Source organism: Prosopis cineraria, unplaced genomic scaffold (assembly GCF_029017545.1).
Source record: "Prosopis cineraria cultivar Desert tree isolate PC_DT_omini unplaced genomic scaffold, ASM2901754v1 PC1, whole genome shotgun sequence".
Taxonomy (NCBI): domain Eukaryota; kingdom Viridiplantae; phylum Streptophyta; class Magnoliopsida; order Fabales; family Fabaceae; genus Prosopis; species Prosopis cineraria.
This window is the reverse complement of record NW_026555332.1, coordinates 55837084-55859959: the sequence shown is the minus strand read 5'-3', so window position 1 is coordinate 55859959 and position 22876 is coordinate 55837084. Positions and strand designations below refer to the sequence as shown.

At 37.1% G+C, this 22876-nt stretch overlaps 1 protein-coding gene across 1 annotated transcript; it reads left to right on the top strand.

Moving 5' to 3' along the window:
* Window positions 1-15304: 15304 nt before the first annotated feature.
* Window positions 15305-21234, top strand: LOC129293073 (kinesin-like protein KIN-14I). The gene is made up of 19 exons (XM_054930878.1): window positions 15305-15764; window positions 16132-16298; window positions 16377-16520; window positions 16678-16914; window positions 17012-17083; window positions 17427-17495; window positions 17639-17713; window positions 17815-17946; window positions 18036-18117; window positions 18222-18317; window positions 18408-18581; window positions 18661-18767; window positions 18846-19026; window positions 19124-19283; window positions 19377-19630; window positions 19730-19893; window positions 19988-20188; window positions 20303-20787; window positions 20906-21234. The coding sequence occupies exons 1-19, from the start codon at window positions 15647-15649 to the stop codon at window positions 21030-21032; spliced, it is 3045 nt and encodes a 1014-aa protein (XP_054786853.1). The 5' UTR covers window positions 15305-15646; the 3' UTR covers window positions 21033-21234.
* The last annotated feature ends 1642 nt before the right edge of the window (window positions 21235-22876 follow it).

Below are 22876 nucleotides of genomic sequence, written 5' to 3'. Positions count from 1 at the left end.
AATAAAGGATGAAAATGCAAAAAAAAAAATACTGAACCAGGAGAAAAAGAAAGGAAAATAAAAAATTGATATAATGGAATGGAAGCAAAATAATTTGACAAAAAAAAATCACCCATTATTGAAATGGAAGTACAATAAAAGAAAACTGCTGCAAAATAAGTGTTGCTCATGTAGTGCCGTGTAATTGAACAAAATAAATTATCAAACCACATACAAATGGGTCAGTTTTCTGACACAGCTAGGAGCAATTTGAAGAAAGGAAATGTGAATATACTTTTGAAAAGGTTGATGGAGTTATGTTAGCAAATTCACACTCTGATTGCTTTTAAATGTGTGTTTAGAAAGTCATTCTGAATGGTTCTAAAATAGTCAAACAACATTTAAACTTTTAAATATAAAAATGTGCTTTTAAAAAATTAAATGTGATAAATCTAATCAAACCTTTGTTTTTTTGCACGAACTGCTGTGACCATTCATTCAGGGGCGGAAAAAAACCGACATTGACAGAAAATTTAAATCTAAGCCAATGATTTGACCGTTTCGAGGTAGTTAAAAATTTGCAAAATCTTCCTCCAAATCCTTCGCCCTTCGCTCCTCAAAGAAAGAGGCTAGACGATGCAATTTTTTTTTAGAACAGTGAAGACCAGGATTTGTATCCACCCTGTCCACCCCAATCAGATTTGGAATTCCCTGGCTTGTGAGTCGTCAAAAAGAATAGCAGTGTCTCCATTCCCTTTTCTCCCATGGTTCGTTATCACCACGTGCTAAAGAAAGACGAGGCGACGCAATTTCTCAACTGGCTCTATTCTTCAATGAATCTAGTTTCCAAAGTTTGAAATCGGCGATAGCAATATGCACCCGGTGACAAAGTTGCGCAAAAAAAAAAAAAAATTGACAGCAAGGAGAAGCTTTGATCCACTGCGTTTGAAGCCAAGTAGAGAAAGAGCTTGACCATTCCTCTTAGGTTACGCTGTTGCTTCCAGATTCGAGTTCGAAGTTGCAAATCGGTTTTCCATATCTGTAGAGAAATTGATGCTGAGAGTCCTGAAAGGGATCAAAGCGGGGGGGTAGATCAATTGGGATTACTCCAGGGAGAGCAAAGTGATTAGATTTCGGAGACCTGCGATGTATCTTTTGCATGGTATCTGATCTTGTGTCGTTCTTCTATTCCAATCTTGGGGGTTTCATCTCCTGCATGCTAAGAAGCTTGGAATCATCGCTTTAATGGTTTCAACCTGTTTATGCTCTTGTTGGCTTCTGATTTTGATTATTGGTTCTAATCTTTCGTAGCTATCCTGTTCTCAAGGCTGTGATTGGTTTTTATTTGGTTGCAGGCTCTTTTTGCCGCGTGTTGCTGTTTTTTGGAAGAGTTTGTTTGGACTGCCAGGTGGCGAGAGGGAAGCGATGAAGAAGAAGTGGTGAGATCAGCAAAAGATTTGGCAGAAAAACGATAGTTTTGCAAATTTTTCAGTTCACCTCAGCCAACAAATGGTTGAACTGTTTATTTCGATGGTGATTAACGGTCCAGTTATCTCTTCATCGAAAAAAAAAGAAAAAGGGTCCAGTTATCTTTAATGGGTGGGAGACGGATGCACACAATAAGTCACGTTGGGTTATTAAAGAAATAAATTAAAAAATAATATAAAAATAAATTAAATCATTTCTCTTTTTTATGATAAAAATGATAAAATTTATTAATATAAATATAAAAATTATCATATTCTTTAAAAATTTTATGAATCATGATTTTCAATTTCATAAATTAAATCACTTCCTTCTTTTATAAATATGGTTTGTGATTTCTTTTGATCATCTACTCCTTCCGTTCAAAAATATAAAGTATTTTTAATCAAATCTCACTTCAATAAAGTAATTACCTACTTTTCAACTAACCCTATCTTTTTATATTTATCTATATTAAATACTCTAACATAAATATAAAGTTATTATCAATAGGGACACTTTTAAAAAAAAGGTAAAGATTATACTTTAAAAGATTAAAAATATCTTACATTTTTTAATATCTAACTTCTCAAAAAATATTTTATATTTTTTAATGAAGGGAGTAATTTTTACCTTTATTTTTAAATTTATTTCATTTTTTTTAATATTCAAACGTGATCTTAAACTAGTAAATGAGTATTGCTCCACCTTTCTTCATTTAAAAACATTGGGTGTTCTTAAAAAAAAAAAAAAAGCTTGGTGAATATTTTTGGGTCTTTGTCCTTTGTTGTATTACGTATGGTCAGCTCTAAAGCCTTTGAATCTAATTTTCATGCTCATCCTAAAGATGAACATCATGTGCTCATCCTTAGAATTTTAATCCGGATGATCCAAATTAAATTTGAATAAAGTATTATTATATATTATATTTATTAAAAAAATTCATAAAATTTCATAAAATAATTTTAATAAATTTTTTATTTTTAATATAATCTAGATTTAATTTAAAAAATTTAATTTAATATTAAAATTTTTATAATTGATGTATATTATTTATTCAGATATATTCTGTATAGTTTTGAATTATGTAGAGTATATCTGAATAATTAATATACATCAAATATAAAAATTTTAGTATTAAATTGAACCTTTTAAATTAAATCTAGATCAGATTAAAAATAAAATAATTATAAAAATTATTTTATAATTGTTATAAATTTTTATTTAAATAAATATAATATATAATAATATAATAATAATATTTTAAATTTGGACCATTCAGATTAAAATTTGAATGATTCATATCTCATTCTAGGAATGAGTAGAGAAACTAATTCTAGAGTCTTCTCTATTCCCTCAAACAATTCATCACTTTTTGCTTTTTTATTCAACTGGACTAGGGATTGTAGAGGAAAAAATGACAATTAGGTCATAAAATACTAAATTAATATCAATTAAGTGTCTAACAATTTTTTTAAAATAAGTTAAAAATATCAATTTAAATTATTACAAATCCAAGAGTTTTAATTATAAATAAGTGTTTAAATATTAAATATAACTTTTAAATTGTAACAAATTTTTTTATTTATAACTAGATATTTATATTTTATTTTATAAATAATTTTATTAAAAATTTAATTATCATTAATTCATTCTTTTCAGATATAACTATCATTCTATTGTAAAGTCTAATGCTGTTTCCATGGCAAAGCTATTTCACTATTTGCTTTTTGCTCCTAAGCTCCCCAACTTGAGTGAAGAATATACAGATGTTGAATGATCACGAGTCCTCGAACTAGAAAGAATGAGTGTGGCACTGTGGCCTAAAAAATAATGGAGAAAACAACCAGAAGAAGCTCAAAACAAAATCAAATTAACAAAGCCGTAAAAAAGTCGTTAGTGTAGAAGAGTTACCCTATGTCACGATTCATCATTTTTCATGATGTTAAAGAGCTCTGAAACTTTTCAAAACCCTCCAGAAGGCTCTCGGACAAGCTTAAGAGTGCTAGAGAGTGCAAGAACATTCTAGAGAAGTCTACACAACTCTAGCCTCAATATTTTAATATTTGCTACTAGATCTTTTCATGTAAATATTTAGATATTTGTTATAAATATCTAGGAGAGGATTCTAGAGAATCATTCGTAACTGTAGGATCAATTCAATCTCCACCATCCATTAAAGATGTGGGAAATATCTAGATCCAAGGGGAAGGCCTATAAATACCTCACCCCCTCCTCATTTGTAACACACAACCCTTGAGTTCTCAAAGCAATACTACTCTCACATTCTCCAAACTCTCTTTCAAGTATCCTTTGCCTTTAAGCTTTTCATTTCCTCAACTTAGCCAAGCATCTTCTTTTCATACAAGTTAGGCTTACTTAGCAACTTCCAATGAAGATTGTCTAAGTGTCGCACGGGTCGAAAGACTAGCCCCATGACAATTGGTATCAGGGCACGGTTCTAACCTTTGTGCTTGAAGGAAGGTATTGCACAATGGCAATCGAAGAAGGAAACGTTGTTGGCGTGGAAGCGTAAGAGCAAGCTCGCGTACATGAGGAGCAAGCTCATACCAAGTCCAAGCGAGAGCGAGGCCGGAGCAGGGCACCCGCAGGTGAGTCCCTTGAACCTCGTGTTACTAGCTTGGAATCTAACATGGAGGAAGTGAGAACTACTATTGGGGGACTTGACAATCAACTTAGCAATCTCATGCAAGAAAATGCTGAGGTAATGCGCGTTGCTAAGTCGATAATTGCAGAACTTGACAATAATTTTGGGGAGGACATTCATTCCCTCACACATGATCTCACCGATCTCCGCAAATACGTTAGAGATGAGGTGCAAGGTCTACGCTCCTAAATGAATGAGATTCGTCATAAGTGAGAATCTCATCGCTGTGTAAGCAGCCCTATTAGTAGTAGTACTTCAAATGCCATTTCTCAGGGTTTGAAAGTGCCCAAGCCGGCCATGTACAATGGGGCTCATAGTGCTACAGTTGTAGAGAACTTTCTCTTTGGCTTAGAATAGTACTTTGAGGCCATAAGAGTCATTGATGACTTAGTCAGAATCAACAATGGTTTGACTTTCCTTCAAGATGCAGCCCATTATAGTGGCATAGAAAGTATGCAGCGAGAGAGAAGGGCCTTTGCACTCTCAACACATGGGAGCTGTTCAAGTCAGAACTCTGCAAATGCTTTATTCCCCACAATGCTGAGACGGAGGCTCAAGGTAAGTTTCGTAGGTTGAGACAAACTGGTAGTATCCCTGACTACATCAAGGAGTTTACTACCATCATGCTCGAGATTGATGACTTGTTCGATAAGGAGGCTTTTTTCCACTTCATGGATGGACTCAAAGATTGGGCTAGAGTAGAGCTCAACAGGCGTAAGGTGTAAACCCTGGATGAGGCAATTGCAGCTGTTGAGTGCCTAATCGACTACTCCACCAAGTCCAAGAAGTCTAATCCTGGGAAGAGTGGGGGAGACAAAGGAGGACAAGAAAAGAACCCCGAACGTATGGATGGTGGTAAATCTTTTGGTGGAAGTTCTAAACAGGACAAGCCATCCTCAACCAAACGTGATGCCTCAAAGCTACGGAAGCCATGCTTCATATGTAACGGTCCACACTGGACTCGCGACTGCCCCAACCGTAAGGCTATGAATGCCTTGGTTGCTGAAATGAAGGAAAAGAGGGACAAGGAGCAACAGGTGGACCTTGGTTCCCTCCAACACTTGAATGCATTGACTGGGCTCTTTTCTCTATTCAAGAAGGAAGAGAAGGGTTTACTTTATGCTGATCTTGCCATCGAAGGCAAGGTTACCCTTGTCATGCTCGACACAGGAGCATCTTATAACTTTATGGAGGTTGAAGAAGCAAAGAGATTGGGCATCCAACTCAACAAGAGAGGAGGTACCATCAAGGCGGTGAATTCCCCAGCAAAGCAAGTTCTTGGGATCGCCAAGGATGTGATGGTGAAAATCGAGGATTGGCAAGGTAAGCTGGACTTTACTATTGTCCCTATAGATTATTTTAAAGTTGTGTTAGGACTTACTTTCTTTTGCAAAGCACATGCTTTTTCTATTCCCGAAGCCAAGTCTATGGTGGTCATCGACTCTAACATGATTCGGATAATCCCCTTGAGGCACTTGGAGAAATCCAAACCTATGATTTCTGCCTTGCTATTCAAGAGGGGTCTCAAGAACTTAGAAGGATACGTTGCTACTGTACATTCATTGGCCGAGGAAGAAGATGGCACAACCAATCCACGGGAAACCTTACCCCCTTGCATCCAAGAGGTGCTATGGGAGTACAAGCATGTCATGCCGGATGAGTTGCTCAAGAAACTACCTCCTAAAAGAGAGGTAGACCATCAGATCGAGTTGGAGCCTGATGCCAAACCACCTGCGTTAGCACCTTACCGCATGTCACCTCGAGAACTTGCTGACTTAAGGAGACAACTCCAAGACCTCCTTGATTCTGGGTACATCCAACCATCCAAGGCCCCATATGGTGCTCCAGTCCTCTTCCAGAAGAAGAAGGATGGATCATTGCAGATGTGTATCGACTACAGGGCCTTGAACAAGATCATAATCAAGAATAAGTACCTAATACCTTTGATCGCTGACTTGTTCGATCAGCTTGGAAAAGCTAGGTACTTCTTTAAACTTGATCTTCGATCGGGGTACTATCAAGTATGCATTGTCGTAGGTGACGAGCCGAAGATAACCTGCATGACGAGATATGGAGCATTTGAATTCCTTATCATGCCCTTTGGACTGACGAATGCCCCAGCAACGTTTTACAAGCTCGTGAACAAGTTGTTCCACCCTTACTTGAACTAGTTCGTGGTGGTATACTTGGATGACATCGTGGTGTATAGCAACACTCTTGAAGAGCATGCTCAACACTTAAAGAAAGTCTTCTAGGTACTCTCTGATCATGAACTTTACATTAAATTGGAAAAATATTCTTTTACCAAATAAGAGGTGGACCTCTTGGGGCATAAGATCAAGGATGGGAAGCTCATGATGGACCCAACTAAGATTTGAGCCATTTAAGAATGGCAACCTCCCACTAAGGTCCCAGAGTTAAAATCATTCCTTGGTCTGGTGAACTACTATCAACAGTTCATCAAGGGGTATTCAACAATCGCTACTCTATTAACAGATTTACTCAAGCAGAATAAGTCTTGGCAATAGTCACAAGATTGCTAAGATGCTTTTAAAAGGCTTAAGAAAATGGTTGTGCAAGAGCCTGTTATGTCCTTGCCCGACTACTCCAAGCCATTTGAGGTATACACTGATGCCTCAAACTTTGCAATAGGGGGTGTGTTGATGCAAGAAAGACACCCTATTGTGTATGACAGCCGTAAGTTGAATGACACAGAGAGGCGCTACACAGTACAAGAAAAAGAGATGTCTACCATCATCCATTGTCTCCAAACCTGGTGCCACTACTTACTTGGGAGTAAGTTCACTATAATGACAGATAACGTCGCTACAAGCTACTTCCAAATACAGAAGAAGCTCAGCCCAAAACAAGCTCGTTGGCAAGACTTTCTTACTAAGTTTGATTATCAGTTAGAGTACAAGCCAGGCAAAGCGAATGTGGTGGCGGGCGCATTAAGCAAAAAAGTTGAGCTAGCCACTCTCACAGCAAGCATGCCCTAGAATGACTTCCCTGAATGAATCAAGGAAGGTATGTCTCAAGACTCAACTGCAAGCGACTTAGTAAAGTTTGCGACAGAAGGCAAGACTCAAAGATTCTGGGTGAATGATGGAATACTCTACACCATTGAGAACCGAGTTTATGTGCCGAAATGGGACAACCTTTGAAAGGATGTCCTCAAAGAGTGCCATGATTCCATGTGGGCCGAACATCCAGGTATGGTACGAACACTTGCTCTCGTACAAAATTACTTTTACTGGCCACATATGTAAGATGATGTCAAAGTATATGTGCGGACTTGTTTAGTATGCCAGCAAGATAAGGTTAAGCAACAACATCCTGCTGGTCTCCTCGAACCTCTGCCAGTGACTGAATCACCATGGAAGAGTGTCTCAATAGACTTCATAGTTGTTCTCGCTAAGTCTGAAGGATGTAGGAGTATCATGGTGGTGGTTGATAGATTTAGCAAATATACCACCTTTATACTAGCCCCAGTAGATTGCAAAGTTGATGAAGCGGCACGCTTGTTTTTCAAGCATGTCGTGAAGTTATGGGGGATCCCTCGCAGCATCATCAGTGATCGAGATCCCCGATTCACCGGGAAATTATGGAGAGAACTTTTCAAGCTCTTAAGGACAGACTTGAACTTCTCAACAAGCTTTCATCCTCAGAGCGATGGACAAACAAAGTGGATCAATGCTTTGTTAGAGCTCTACCTTCGGCATTATGTGAGCGGTCATCAATGAGATTGGGTCAAGTTGCTTGATGTGGCCCAATTCTCTTACAACTTATAGCGAAGCAAGTCGACAGGTAAGAGTCCTTTTGAGATAGTTACCGGGCAACAACCTCTAACCCCCAATGCCCTTGCCATGCCATATAAGGGAGACAATCCAGCTGCATATAAGTTTACCAAAGAATGGCAAGAGGAAGCCGAAATTACTCTTGCATGCCTGGATATAGCCTTCTGTAAAATAAAGAAGTGGACAGACAAAAAGCGGTGCCCCATTGAGTTTCAAGTTGGTGACTTGGTCATAGTCAAGTTATTGCCAAATCAATTCAAGTCACTACGCAAGGTCCATAAAAGCTTGGTCAAGAGATATGAAGGCCATTTCCCTATCATCAAACGTGTGGGAAAGGTTGCGTACCAGGTACAACTCCCTCCCAAGCTTAAGATTCATCCTGTCGTCCATGTTAGTCTCTTGAAGAAATACTGCAGAGATGAAGAAGATCCATCTTGAAGTGTCTCTAAAAGAGCACTGACAGCAGTCGTCACCGAGTACGACAAGGAGATAGAAGAAATCCTTGCCGACAGGGTGATCAGAAAGAGAGGTGTTCCCAACTACATCGAGTACTTAATAGAATGGAGGGGTCAACCAGACTTTGAAGCTAGTTGGGAACGTGAAAACCTCTTGTGGCAGTTCACCGACCAAATCCAACATTACAAGGAGGAAGGCGCGACGAGGGCGTCGCAAAATTAAGTGGGGAGAATGTCACAATTCATCATTTTTCATGAGGTTGAGGAGCTCCAGAATGTTCCAGAACCCTCTAGAAGGCTCCCGGACAAGCTTAAGAGTGCTAGAGAGTGCAAGAACATTCTAGAGAAGTCTACACAACTCTAGCCTCAATATTTTAATATTTGCTACTAGATCTTTTCATGTAAATATATAGATATTTGTTATAAATATTTAGAAAAGAATTCTAGAGAATCATTTGTAACCGTAGGATCAATTCAATCTCCACTATCCATTAAGGAGGTGGGAAATATTTAAATCCAAGGGGGTAGGCTTATAAATACCTCACCCCCTCCTCATTTGTAACAAACAACCTTTGAGTTCTTAAAGCAATACCACTCTCATATTTTTCAAACTCTCTTTCAAGTATCCTTTGCCCTCAAGTTTTCTCTTTCCTCAACTTAGCCAAGCATATTCCTTTCATATAAGTTAAGCTTATTTAACAACTTTTAATAAAAATTGTTTAAGTGCCGCACGAGTCAAAAGATTAGTCATGTAACACCTATCTCTTCTTATATGTCAGAAATGGTTATTTGCTTAAAAAGGAACATCGAACATCACACGTCTGTGGTTCAACGTACGGCACCATTCGAACTCATATCCTGACTTGACCGCTGACAGCGAAATGCTCTCACCGTCAAGCCAGAAATCCCATGGCATCTCATGTTTGAAGAAGTAATGCACTCCGAGGTATAAAATACAAGTGTTATTTTCAACCCGGACACGCCACTGGGTCCCATACACTGCAAATTACTGCAGTCTGCAGAGCTCTATTTTTCTTCCTGTTAGCAAAATGCTCTCACCAGCAACCCTCAACCAGCCTGTCTAGTCTACACGGTCAGAGTCCCGTGCGGGTTCTGTGATGCAACTCTCATTTCCAAGCTTTCTAGAGTAGAACATGGGCCGTGTCAAGGTTAGAATAACTTCAGCGTTTTATACATCCGGGATCTTTGATTTCTTTGTATTGAGAAAAGTCCCCCCATGAGAGTGCCAGTTATAAATTGCATTTTTATTGAGGTAATGATGGGTCACGACGGGACAACTTAATTGTGGCAGCTGCCACTAACTATCAGGATTAGTCCTGAGTTAATTTAAAACACAGCCCAACAACAGACAAGACACATGGCAACGATGTCGTTTGTCTAATTCTATCCATCCAAGAGGGCAAAAGAAAGGAGGTAATATATCAACTATCAACCTTTATGTCAAACAAAGATGCATGTTGATAAAGAAAAGGAAAGAATGATGGGGTACTGAATGTTTTGCCAGTGCCCAGTGGCAATAAAGGTGGTGCATATAAGAAATAAAATGCCGCCACAACTTGAGAGTAGAATAAGAGAACATGGGCCTGTACTCTGTAGGGACTAGGGAAATATTAAGAGTAGGCCCCGTCTTTTCACCGTCATAATACGTAGTTTGGTTGGCTAAGGAAAGTCTAGAGCCAAATCAAAGAACCCCAAGCAAGGCTACGCCTTCATGATTCCTTTTGGAACGTTGCTTTCCCCACCTCTTTATAGTTCATTTTTCTTTCCTCTTCATTAACAAAGTGTTAGTCAAGCCCATGCACTCCAGTGTTGCGCCGCTTATTATTTAAATTCTAAGTGAGAGATTTCTTTCTGGTGCATCTTTGTCAGGCGAGGCCATGACCTATGATCCAATCTTTCCCTGTAACTTCTTGCATCTTTGAATTGATAGTTGCTTCAACTTTGACAGCAAAGTAGGCGCTCACTGCTTGGAATGAATTCGAGAAAGGGATATTGTCGTATCTCGTCGGGTCAAATCAACTGTCAAAGATCACGACCAACAAAATTTCGTGTGTCAAACATAAAACTTGCTGTCCTTTTATTGTGAGATTTATATAATGCTGTTTAGGCCTTCACAAAGTCATTTCTCTCACTTCTGCTGAAGGGTATAGATGGTTTAGCTTGGTGTCGCGGGTTTCTTGAAAAGTTGAGAAATAATAGCAGAAGGGCTCTGTATTTGCTGCTGCTTTTGGCTGCAGAAATTAAACTTGACTCGTAGCATTGAAGCAGAGAACTTTTATGGTGGGGATCAGGCATGTCATTCCACTGGCCATCTTCAGAGAGATTGACAACATGAATGCTTCAGAAAGAGAACTCATCAAATATAATCATGATACGGGGAAGCAGCTGGGCTCCCTTTTCATGTGAAACTCATAAAGAAAAAGTAACATAACCCGTAACTTTAACCTTCCCATTATAACTACAACTAACCATCTTCCTTAGAACTAGGACTTTGCAATTATAATCCAACAATTCTTCAATTTCTTCGCTCAACATTTAATAATAATTATATGGATGACTCTGCAGGTCCCATTCACATGTTTGCTACTGTATGTGTAAATCTGTTGTAAATTTCACAGCTCACGGCCGGGGCCTCGTGCCTGCTTGAATGAGAAAAAAGTAAGAGCTGATGAGTTAGCATTTTAGGAACAAAACGGTGACACAGATAAGTATTAAATACTATCAGTGCTAGGACATTGCTCAGCGCCTTGCTCTAATAATTTCATCTTAAACCTCTTCTATTTAATTATTATAAGACAAACATCAGCATGAACATGAGATTCACTACACCCAAGTGGTTGTGAAAGTTTTATGGACCCTCTCGTTAATTACATCTATTATCTGTATTTTCCTTCTCAGACGGAGTATAATAATGACTCGTCCATAGCATTTTATTGCTACAAAAATTAATATGCGAATTTATTTTGTAACAAAAAATTCAGATAAATTGGATTTTGAAAAATCACTTAAATCACTCATCACTGGCAAAGTCCTTTACATCAGTAGTGGCTTTTAAATCTATAAAATCAAATCTTTAACTTAATCAATCTTTATTGACAAATGTGTGACTCATATCCTTATGAAGTGGAACAAAAATTGAGATTTTTTTTTTGTTCGATGCTATTTTATTTACTTATTATTATTGCTTTCATCCTAATTTATAAGATAAATTTAGATAATTTAGATAAATTTATGTATATAAAAATAATTTATTAAATATACTTTACAATATAATTTTTTAAAGCAAAAATATAAATTTCTAAAAATACATTTAATGAAATTTTATTTTCTCAAATCATCTTATATTTTATAATATCAAAATTACCTTTATAGTTGTCTTATAATTTGAGATAGAGATGGTATTATCATTGAAATTTTATTTTTAGGTCCATTTTTTGGCATCTATTATTTCCATGTAAAACAATCTAATTTAAAATAGGCATTATACTTTTTATTGAAATAAAAAAATAGTTTAATATAAATCCAATTGGAAGAGATTCAGATTTTGTTTTCTGCTGTTGACAGGTGATATTTCTATTCTCACTAACAAAAAATGTGCTCGGAGAGTTATTTTCCATTTGAAATCTATAATGTCAACGGTAGGTTTAATTGTTACTATAAAAACCATATAATTATTTTTTTTTTGTTGCCCACCCAATATCCAGAGCTTCACCCTAACTAATTTAAATCTGACCTGTTTTACGCACCTGATTATGGTGGGTGACTCCAGCGAAAATTTATTACATGCACAATGCTAAGGGGAACGTGGCACTCAGGAAAAGATCAATTTAATGGGCCACTGGAAATGGGCCGCTAGTTACTTTTCCAGGATACAAGGGCTCATAAACTATTTAACGGTCGCCGACTGCCGGTGAAGTGGGACCCATTGAGACGCTCTCCGTGGGCCCAAGCTCGATGCCGAAGCTCGCTTGCTTTGGTACCGAGCCACGGATTTGAATTTTTCGAACGTTATGATGACGCTGTGGGGCGAATTGACAATTCTGCCACCCACTTTAGTTTTTCTAATTCAGCCTTGGAGCTTTGTCTGTCGCCCGTGCAGCTCGTGCCTCCCGAGCGACGGTATTCTCTGCTGGTCCTGAAAACCCCAACAGACTAACCATTCAACCTCATAGATATATCATATAAATAAAAATAGCATTACAGATTCCTCTGCATGATTATACATTTGTACATTATATAATTTAATTACATACAGGCTTCGAATATAAAAATATGGGCAATGCTTATTAAACCGTTCAAAAGAAATAACCATGAAAAAAAAAAGAAAGTAGATTGAAATACTAGTAAAATAAATTGTTTAGGAGGCGTAGTGTGTAAAGAAAATTGGCAACAACCGCTGAAACTCACCACTGCACAGTTGACACGAGATCCGACCTCAATGGGCAAAGCCTAAGCTATGGAACTCAATAACTTGGAAGGCAAGGCCTCCCGTGGACGCAGCTGTTACTACTGCGCTGAGTTTGGTGTTAGTTTCATCATCATCATTGTAACATAATTTCTTAATTACAGTGGTGGGCTGCACGGATAACTGTTTCCCAACTACCACTTCACTAACCGAAAGTGATGTTTTATCTGCCTGTAGCTACCCTCATTTTCAAGTAATGACGTTCTCTCTTCCTTCATGTTATCTTGCTCTTGCTCAACCCTACACTGTTGCTGTTGTTAACGTTATATCCCAATTTAATTCCTCTGTTCACTGCTATTTCGTCACTTGAACCGCGTTTCGTGGGTGGCATGTTGCACACAATTCTGCCACCATAGAAGGGCAATTTTGTCATCCAGTGAATCTGATTTGCGTTGAAGAAATCTCATGGGGATGAAGTTGCAGGATAACATTAGGGGTGGACCAATTACATCCTTAATATTTTGAGTCAGATGCATAAAAAATGATTGTGCGCTGCAAAGTGGATGGGCATTCACGAAGCGGACAAATCCAACCGCCCCAAACTTCTATTCAAAGATAGTTTCTCTTTCTGGGTTTGAATATTTTTTGAACTCCAGAGGAGGGACTTTTATTTTTCTATGATAAGTTAGGCACCCACATGACTTTGCTTTCAATTCGTTTCATTCATATTCATGCATCATAACTTAAATCATGAAGTGAGATTAAAAGAGGGAGAAGATTATTTCAGTGGTTGTGGCAAATAAGTGGCTATCATCATATCACCACTCTCTGATGATATGATTATTATCATTTTTAAAGGTTTTGGAGAGCATACATGAGAAAAGTTTGTCAACTACCAGATGAATTTAGATCCTCTAAAATTGAACTTTGTAAATTTCAGTGAAGTCTGTTTTTTCATTTAAAAAAGAAAAAAAGATTTTATATTTTATAAATAGTAAAATGAGAAAAATACTAAAAAAATGAAGACTTTATGGAAATTCATGAACCTCCATTTTAAATGATTTAAATCCTTCGAAAACAGGTTCATAACATTAAAATTATCTATGTACGGAGGACTTGGTAAAATATGCTATCCAAAAGTTTTATATACATCAAAGAAAAAAAATTATTTGAAATAACAATTAGAATTCACAAGCATAGCATGATTTATTTTTTATAAACACAGCAAATAAACTATGAAGTAAATAAGCCTGACTCAAACAAGTCCGACTATTTGAAAAATCCGAATAGCTAAACTCAGCTAAATACCTGAATTTTATTTTTAAAATTATTTTTAATTAATTTTTTACTTTAAATCAACTATTTTTTTATAAAAAATATAAAATATTTTTTTATACTTAAATGATGTATAAGATTCAAATATATGATATTTTAATATAAAATAACTTAAAACTTAAAAGAATTAATTAATATTTATTATATTTGCTATATTTTGAAAAATAAAGTTTTTTATTCGGGTATTCGGGTTAGGCATATTTGGGCTGGCCTGAATATAAAAAATATATTTTTTTTTAAGCCTAACTCTAAAATTTTTCAGATTACATCAAATTAGCTTATCGAGCTTGACTCGAATTACCTACTCAATAAATAAGAGAAAGTAGCCAAGCAATGACCGAAAATAAATGCTGGTCACATATGGGATGTCACTTAATAGTCATAAAAACTGAGTAGCTCCATATAAAATGAAAATTTAAGCTTCCTGCTCATAATATATTACAAACCCATCCATAAAGATTGGTCAGGATGAATTAGCACAATTTACTGAAAATGAAGGCAAACAGGCAATCGACATAATTATCCTTATGAGATCATTGCGTATCTAATAAAAAACTGGATTAAGAAAAAGCAACATCTACTTTCTACCAGGATTTAATTCAAGTAGGCACTTCACAAGTTTATTTGTCCTTTGATGTACCAGAATAAAGAAATGTACATTTGAGAGGATGCATCCAAGTCCAAAATCAAAATCACAGATGCGCCAAATTTTCAATAATATTTATTTTTCTCATATTCATTTTAGTCTTCATGCTCCATTGATGTGTTAAATACTGAAATTTAACCCCTTAGTTTACAGCCATATTCCATTGGATTCTCTTTTGTTCATGCCGTTCCAAGTATCACCCAGCAACGTGTAATGGGCCTATGCCTGAAATACACGCGCCGTCACACGGAGGTGAAAAGGACATCCGGGGTTAAACCTTTGCAATATTCCCCGCTTATGGATGGGATGCAGGGGACTTCGATTTTTTGGTTTTGTTTTGTTTTTTAAGAACTTGTAAAAAAAATTTAAAAAATAAATAAAAATATATGAATAGACGCTGGTATCTAATCTCATCACAATTCAAAACTTATGAAATTTGAAGGGGTCAGGTTCGGGAGTAGGTTCGGAGTTGAGGCAAGGAAAAGAGAAAACAGCGCACCAGGAGTATAAAGCAGATGATACAGATAATGAGAGAAAGAAAGGGAGAGCAATCTGTACGTAGAGAGAACGAGAAAAGCAAAAGTGATGATGGAGAAAGTGAGTGTGTGAATCTTCAGCAAAAAAAAAAAACCTCAACTACACTCAACAGCATCAAGGGTACCACTGCGTCCAAACTTTTTATCATCTCTCTGTCTCTCCTCTACGTTCCTTTTCTCTGAAATCCGGTTCTCATCCTCATCAAGTGGCTCCACAAATATCAGTCAACACTAGCCAATGAATGGTTAGTGATGATTGGCTGAATTGTTGATTTGCTCTGAAATGAGGGATTGAAAGCTGTACTTGGGGTTCGATTAGTGTCCGATCTGGTGTGAAATTATGGCGGCAGAGAGGACATTGTCGTTTTCCGTGGCATCGGTGGTGGAAGATGTGCTTCAGCAGCACGGAACTCAGCAAAAAGATTTTGATTTGGAATCTAGAAAAGCCGAAGAAACTGGTAATTCCCCCAATTTTTCCTGAATTTTTGTGAACATCAATTAGGAATGTTGGGTTAAATGCATTTTCTGGTTTCAAGTTTCTAGTTTGTTTCTCTTTGCGGCATCACAATGCCATTTTTTATTGCTGATAAATGTTGGGATATAGCTTCATGATGGAAACTGTTGAGGGTCCGATCACCTTTACCATCAAACTCAGAACGAAGAAGTATTTGGATTAAGTTTTTGTGGAAGTGTCTAGCTGTTATATTCTTTTTTCTGATTATTGCTTATACTGAAGTTCCAATATCAATATCAATCTAGTTAAGGCAATCTGGATTCTGGATTTAGTATAATTTATCCTAAATTAGCAAAACGTCTAAAATGCAGCATCAAGAAGATATGAAGCAGCAGGGTGGTTGAGAAAGATGGTTGGAGTTGTTGCAGCTAAAGATTTGCCAGCCGAGCCCTCTGAGGAAGAGTTTAGGCTTGGCTTGAGAAGTGGGATTATCCTCTGCAACGTTATTAACAAGGTTCAACCCGGAGCTGTGCCCAAGGTAGTTTGACCCTAGTTTGATTTACTCTAGATCTTTTTTCTTTAATTTACTAACGTTTGCAGAGTGATCCTCGTGAAGGTCGTGGAAAGTCCTATTGATTCTGCACTTATCCCGGATGGTGCGCCATTATCGGCATATCAGTATTTTGAAAACGTGAGGAACTTTCTTGACGCTATCCAGGAAATTGGACTTCCTACCTTTGAGGCATCTGATCTGGAACAAGTATGTAAAGAAGTAAATTCTTATTTACATTTTTCGTGTAAACATTCGTTTTATGGCGAATTTAATTGTTACCAACACCAGATAATTAGCTACGACTTTAATAAAACAGGGACGCTTTACTTATGAACATCCTGTTGTTTTCTGCTGAATCAATTAGGGAGGAAAATCATCGAGGATTGTGAATAGCGTTTTGGCGCTTAAATCCTATAGTGAATGGAAACAAAACGGTGCGGGTGGTGCGTGGAAATTTGGTGGAGCTCTGAAACCCACAACTTCAGGAAAATCTTTTGTCAGAAAAAATTCAGAGCCATTTACTAATTCCCTGTCAAGGACCTCATCCAATAGTGAAAAATATTTGGCTGCTTTAACCTCTGACGTTGAGCCTAATAAAATGGTTGGTAAGCTTGACTCTGAGTATTTAATTATTTATGTATTCTTGTTTTGCTGAGTTGAGATGAAAGAATGACTAGATGGATTGCCCATGTTTGCAGTCAGTTTCTCATTCTTTGAGTATGCTGGTTCGTACAATGCTATTGGACAAGAAGCCTGAAGAAGTTCCGATGGTAAGGAGAAAAAACTATACATTTTCATTTCATAGAGAAAGTTAAACAGAAATTTTACTCATTTGATTAGACTTTATGGAGTATAAAACTGTTCCCGCTGTGCACGTTGAGCACAATGTCATGGGGCCATTAGACTATAAGCTAGTTATTATACATGTGAAAAATGGTGGAGGATCCAACCTCATTATGGTGGGCGCGGGTTTTCGCTCGTATCTGCTTCTTGAAACACCGAGTTAATTTACCCTAAATGTTGATTCCCCATCTAGTACTATTCCACCTACTGCATTGTTATCTTGTCACTGCTCCCACCTAATTAAGTTACATTGTCTTCTGCCCGAACCAGTTGGTTGAATCCGTTTTAAATAAAGTGGTAGAGGAGTTTGAGCATCGCATTGCAAGTCAAGGTGAACAGGTACAACACTTTTAACATGAAATTTATGAGCCTTTAGTTTTAGGTCATTGGCTACCAATGGGCAAATTTTACCCCATTTCTAAAAGTAAGCTTTTCGCTTTAGATTAAGCTTTCCTTGTTCATTTGTTTATCATGTGACTCAGACAAAAGCAACTTCAAGAGACGCTGTTTCTCAAGGCAATGTTTCTGTATCAAAGCTTGTTTTGGCAGATAAGAAGGTATTATTTAAATGCCAGACACATTCAAGCGGCCCGATGAACAAAAATTAATGAACTAGAACTGGAATGCTGAATTGCTGATCTGTTTTGTAATTGATCAGGCGGAGAATAAAACTATTGTGGTTACAAAGAAAGAGGCAGTCATTCATAAAGACCGTGTCACTGGTGAGGAATTGCAAGCCCAAGTTCTGAAACAGCGAATGCACTTTGACCAGCAGCAAAGAGAAATCCAAGTAGGGAGCAGCTGTGATAATATATATAATCTCCACTTTGAAAATTTTTAAACCGTATGTAAGATGTGGCTATTCTCATGCTTCTGTAGGAACTAAAGCATACTCTTCATACCACAAAAGCTGGCGTGCAGTTCATGCAAATGAAATTTCACGAGGAATTCTCCAATCTTGGTGGGGATTACAAAATTTAAACCCATTGATTTCTTGTTTCTTTCCCTCCGTTTTTGCCTTGGGATGGATTGCGTGTGCTTATTATTTGATATTGAACTTCATAGGCATGCACATTAACGGCTTAGCTCATGCGGCTTCTGGATATCATAGAGTTCTTGAAGAAAATCGCAAACTGTACAATCAAGTGCAGGATCTGAAGGGTAATAAACATAATTGGTTGCCTTATCCCTGAGCATTGCTATGGCTTTGCAGCCCAAATAGATTTAAGAAGGGTTATTTTGTTTGACCAGGAAGTATTCGGGTTTACTGTCGAGTAAGGCCCTTCTTACCTGGACAATCAAGCTTTTCGAGCACAGTTGAAAATATAGAGGATGGAACAATCACAATTAATGTCTCATCAAAGAACGGGAAAGGGCGCAGATCTTTTAACTTTAACAAAGTCTTTGGACCATCTGCAACCCAAGGTTTGATTCTTTTCTCCAGTATCTCTCGAATTTGTAAATCTGAACATGGATTAAAAACTCATCTGTTACTGCATTGCAGCGGAGGTCTTCTCCGACATGCAGCCTCTCATTAGGTCTGTTCTTGATGGGTATAACGTTTGCATATTCGCGTATGGTCAAACAGGATCAGGAAAAACTTACACTATGGTAGGATGTACTTTGAATTTATTTCCTAAATTTTGGAATTTTAATAATATTTCGCTGATACATGTTGTATACATTTAGACTGGACCCAAAGAGATTACAGAGAAAAGCCAAGGTGTAAACTATCGGGCTCTGGGTGACTTGTTTCTTCTAGCAGATCATCGAAAGGACACTTTTCGTTATGATGTGTCTGTTCAAATGATTGAGATTTATAATGAGCAAGTCAGAGATTTGCTAGTTACCGATGGAAGCAATAGAAGATATCCTTTTACCATTCATATAATTGCGTCGCCCTCGTATATCTTCCATGTTTATTTTAATGCTGTTGCTTGCTCAGTTGCACTTGACCATGAATACATTAGAAATTCGAAATAGTTCTCATAAGGGGCTCAGTGTGCCGGATGCAAGCCTCGTTCCTGTATCCTCAACTCCTGATGTTATTGATTTGATGAACCTGGGGCAAAGGAACCGTGCTGTTGGAGCAACTGCCCTTAATGATAGAAGTAGCCGCTCTCATAGGCATGTTTATAATCCATTCATTTCTTGTTATCTTTCTCCCCTTGTTTTTGTTGTGACATTGACGGAGTTAACTACTGTCTTACAATTTTGCAGTTGCTTGACTGTTCATGTTCAAGGAACAGATTTGACATCAGGAACTATTCTTCGGGGATGCATGCATCTTGTTGACTTGGCTGGAAGTGAGAGGGTAGACAAATCGGAGGCCACGGGAGATAGACTAAAAGAGGCACAGCATATTAACAAATCTCTCTCAGCTCTGGGTGATGTCATCGCTTCCCTTGCTCAGAAAAATCCTCACGTTCCTTACAGAAACAGCAAACTCACACAATTGCTCCAAGATTCACTTGGTAAGAGTAAGTTTTGGTTTGCTTGCAGGTTAGACGTAGTTTACATTGCAGTTTTAGCAAGTTTTCACGCTTCTCAATATGTGGGCTTGGATTTTTCAGGAGGACAGGCCAAGACACTGATGTTCGTCCACATGAGTCCTGAGAGTGACGCTCTTGGAGAAACAATTAGCACCTTAAAATTTGCCGAAAGAGTTGCTACTGTTGAGCTGGGAGCTGCTCGAGTAAACAAAGATAGTGCAGATGTTAAAGAGCTCAAGGAACAGGTTCTTCTGATTTCTTAACAGTTCTGCTTGTTCTTCTGACTCATTTCTGGTTACAAGTTACTTCATCTGGTTGAACAATTAATCTGTTCGACAGATTGTTAGCCTTAAGGCAGCGTTGGCAAGAAGGGAGGGAGAATCAGAACACGTACCGCATTCTTTATATGGAAGCTCTGAAAGATACAGGAAAAAGGCTAGCAGTGAGCTCTCACCTTATCATACTAACAAACGGGGTGCAGATACAGTGGCGGATCACCTTGGATGTCGGCAACCTATGGTTGATGTTGGCAACATAGAGGTGTGCTTCATTTCCTAATGGCTTTCTGATGAGAGTAGAGAATTTCAGTCATGTTGTTTTCCCCAGTCACTTAAAATGGTTTGTTTAGTTATGTGATTTCCATTGATCCTGCAGCTTCACAGTAATAGCACATTGAAGCCAAAAGCCCAGAACTTCGATTTTGATGAGATATCAACAAATTCACCGCCTTGGCCCCCAGTGAGTAGTCCTGGACCAAACTACGGGGAAGATGATAAAGAAACTGCGTCGGGAGAGTGGGTTGATAAGGTCATGGTAAATAAGCAAGATGTCAGCAAAACTGAGCCCTTGGGGAGTTGGGGAGCAGACAATGGGCACTTGTCTGATGTCTTTTATCAGAAATACCTCCAAGATTCTTCCAAGATATACACTGATCAGTCCTATAATATGTTCGTGGGAGGCAACCAGTTCAGCACCGCAGGTTCAGATGGCATGGACGATCTCGATGCTGCAACCAGTGATTCATCGGAACACGACTTACTTTGGCAGTTTAATTATTCCAAACTTCCTGGCGTCGCCAAGGGCATTGGGCTAAACACCAAGGCATCTGTCTCAAAGTTACCAAAAGGCCAGGAACTGAGGTAACTTAATCCCCGTAAAATTTCATCAGCTTAAATTCACTTTTAGCTCCACCTCAAAAATTTTGATTCACATTCTTTTTTTGGAAATTAATATTAGTTTTGTTGGCAATTTATTCAGCAAGAATATCATCAATTCTTCTCTTGGTCCTTCACCTTCACGGAAACAATCAAATGGTGTCTCGCATCGATCAGGAAGGCATCCAGCTTCGGTTGACGTCAAACGTAAAACTGGGATGAGAAAGTGAACGTTTTAAAAATTACACGTCAAAAGGGTGATTTTTTTAATTATTTCTTTCCATTTTTTTAAACAGTTGTAGATCGAAGGGGGGTGGCGTGGGGAGAGATGTTTTCTCTGTGATGCTTTTATTATTTTTGGTTGTATAAAGTATAAATGTAATTTGTATTACACAGATACAGATAATGCAACAATAATGCCCGTTGCTTGTATCACCAAATTCTTTTATTCTGGATTAGGGTTTTTGTTGTAAAAATCAGGTAAACCAGTGCCTTAAGTCCAAAACCCAGCCTTAAAAGGAGAGCAATTATATATTGTGATCTTGACATTTTAGAAAAAATATTAAACATAAAATTAATATTTTAAAAATGTCGATTAAAAATATAAAATAGATTATGAATTAAAAAATCTCAATGTTAAAGAGGTAGAATGAAATGGTAAATTATGAAATATTTAATTATGTAAAGTTGTAAACTTATAATTACAAAATATTCAATTCTAAAAAGATAAAATAAATTCATAAATGATAAAATATATAATACTAGTAATAAAGGATTAATTTTACATATATAGATTTTAAATGTGAGATTTGAAATTTAAAATTTAAATTTAAATTAAGATATTTAATTTATATATTTAATCAAGCTATTTTAATTTGCAGGCAAAAAAAAGATATTTTAACTTTATTATGTAATGTACATTATTTTTTATTTTATCAAAAAATATTTAAATTGACATAAAATGTAACATTATTTACATTTTTATTAAAAAAGGCACGGGTGATTTGTTGAAATCATTTTTTAATATTTAAATTACTTATTTTGATACATAATAATTATATTTTTATGTTAAATTTATTAAGTGTTATTTGGAAACCCTAGACATTACTATCGCTCCACCAATTCACGATCAGTTCGTGACTTTACTGCCTTCCTTACCATTGCGGCGTCTCCTCCACACTCCCACAGGTCACAGGCAGCAACATTTACTTCTACCTTCCCTTGCCACGCCTCTCCAACTCTCAATCTTCATTGATCACTCATGGCTCACCCGCGTATAACTCCATCTGTTAGTTCTTTTATCTCAATTGTCAATGACGTCCGTGAGAAGGTGCTGGAGGCAACGATCGGCGCATGCTTGAAGTGAAGACAGAGTAAGAGGTAAAGGGTGGGTGAGAGGATAAGAAGAAAGAAATCTAAGGCCCGTTGAAAGGTTCTAAAATCTAGCATTCGGAGTAACGCTTGTTGGAGGCTAAAATGTTTGTTTGTTCCCCCCCCCCTCCCGAACAAGAATTTAGATGAAACAATGAGCGTTACACCTTGCCAGCTGAGATTTGAGCTATTCCAACTTCAATTTAAGAATAATCTAAACATAATCACTGTTTAATCTTAAATTGTGTTTGAATGGGTGAATTTAGATTAAAAATTTAGATTTAAAATTATTTATTTAGATAATATAAAAAATTTTAAATTATATTAAAAATACTTTATTTGGATCTTAAATAAAATTTTATATTTTATATTTAAATTTAAAAGCAACTCATTCGACACTTTAATCCTAATCAAAGTCAACGGTTCAGTCTTGATTAGGGGTGGCCACCAAGTCTCAATCGACTTCGGTTGTCCAAACCCAAGTGACATCAATGGTCTAGTCTCAATTAATAATGATAGTTCGATCTTAGTTGATATCAATGGTTTGATACCAAACAATGCATAAGGATTAGTACGGGACGACATCAAAATATTCTTTGTTAATAACAACTTTTATTGTCCGACGATGAAAGCAGACAGATCAAGGTGATTGCAGATCAATCTTAAATGATGACCACACAAGTTGGATGCAACGGGCTTATAA

Coding starts and splice junctions, on each gene's coding strand:
- LOC129293073 (XM_054930878.1), top strand. CDS start 15,647: ATGGCGGCAGAGAGGACATTGTCGTTTTCCGTGGCATCGGTGGTGGAA. Junction 18,118..18,221: donor CGAGGAATTCTCCAATCTTG/GTGGGGATTACA, acceptor TGAACTTCATAG/GCATGCACATTAACGGCTTA. Junction 18,582..18,660: donor TGGACCATCTGCAACCCAAG/GTTTGATTCTTT, acceptor ACTGCATTGCAG/CGGAGGTCTTCTCCGACATG.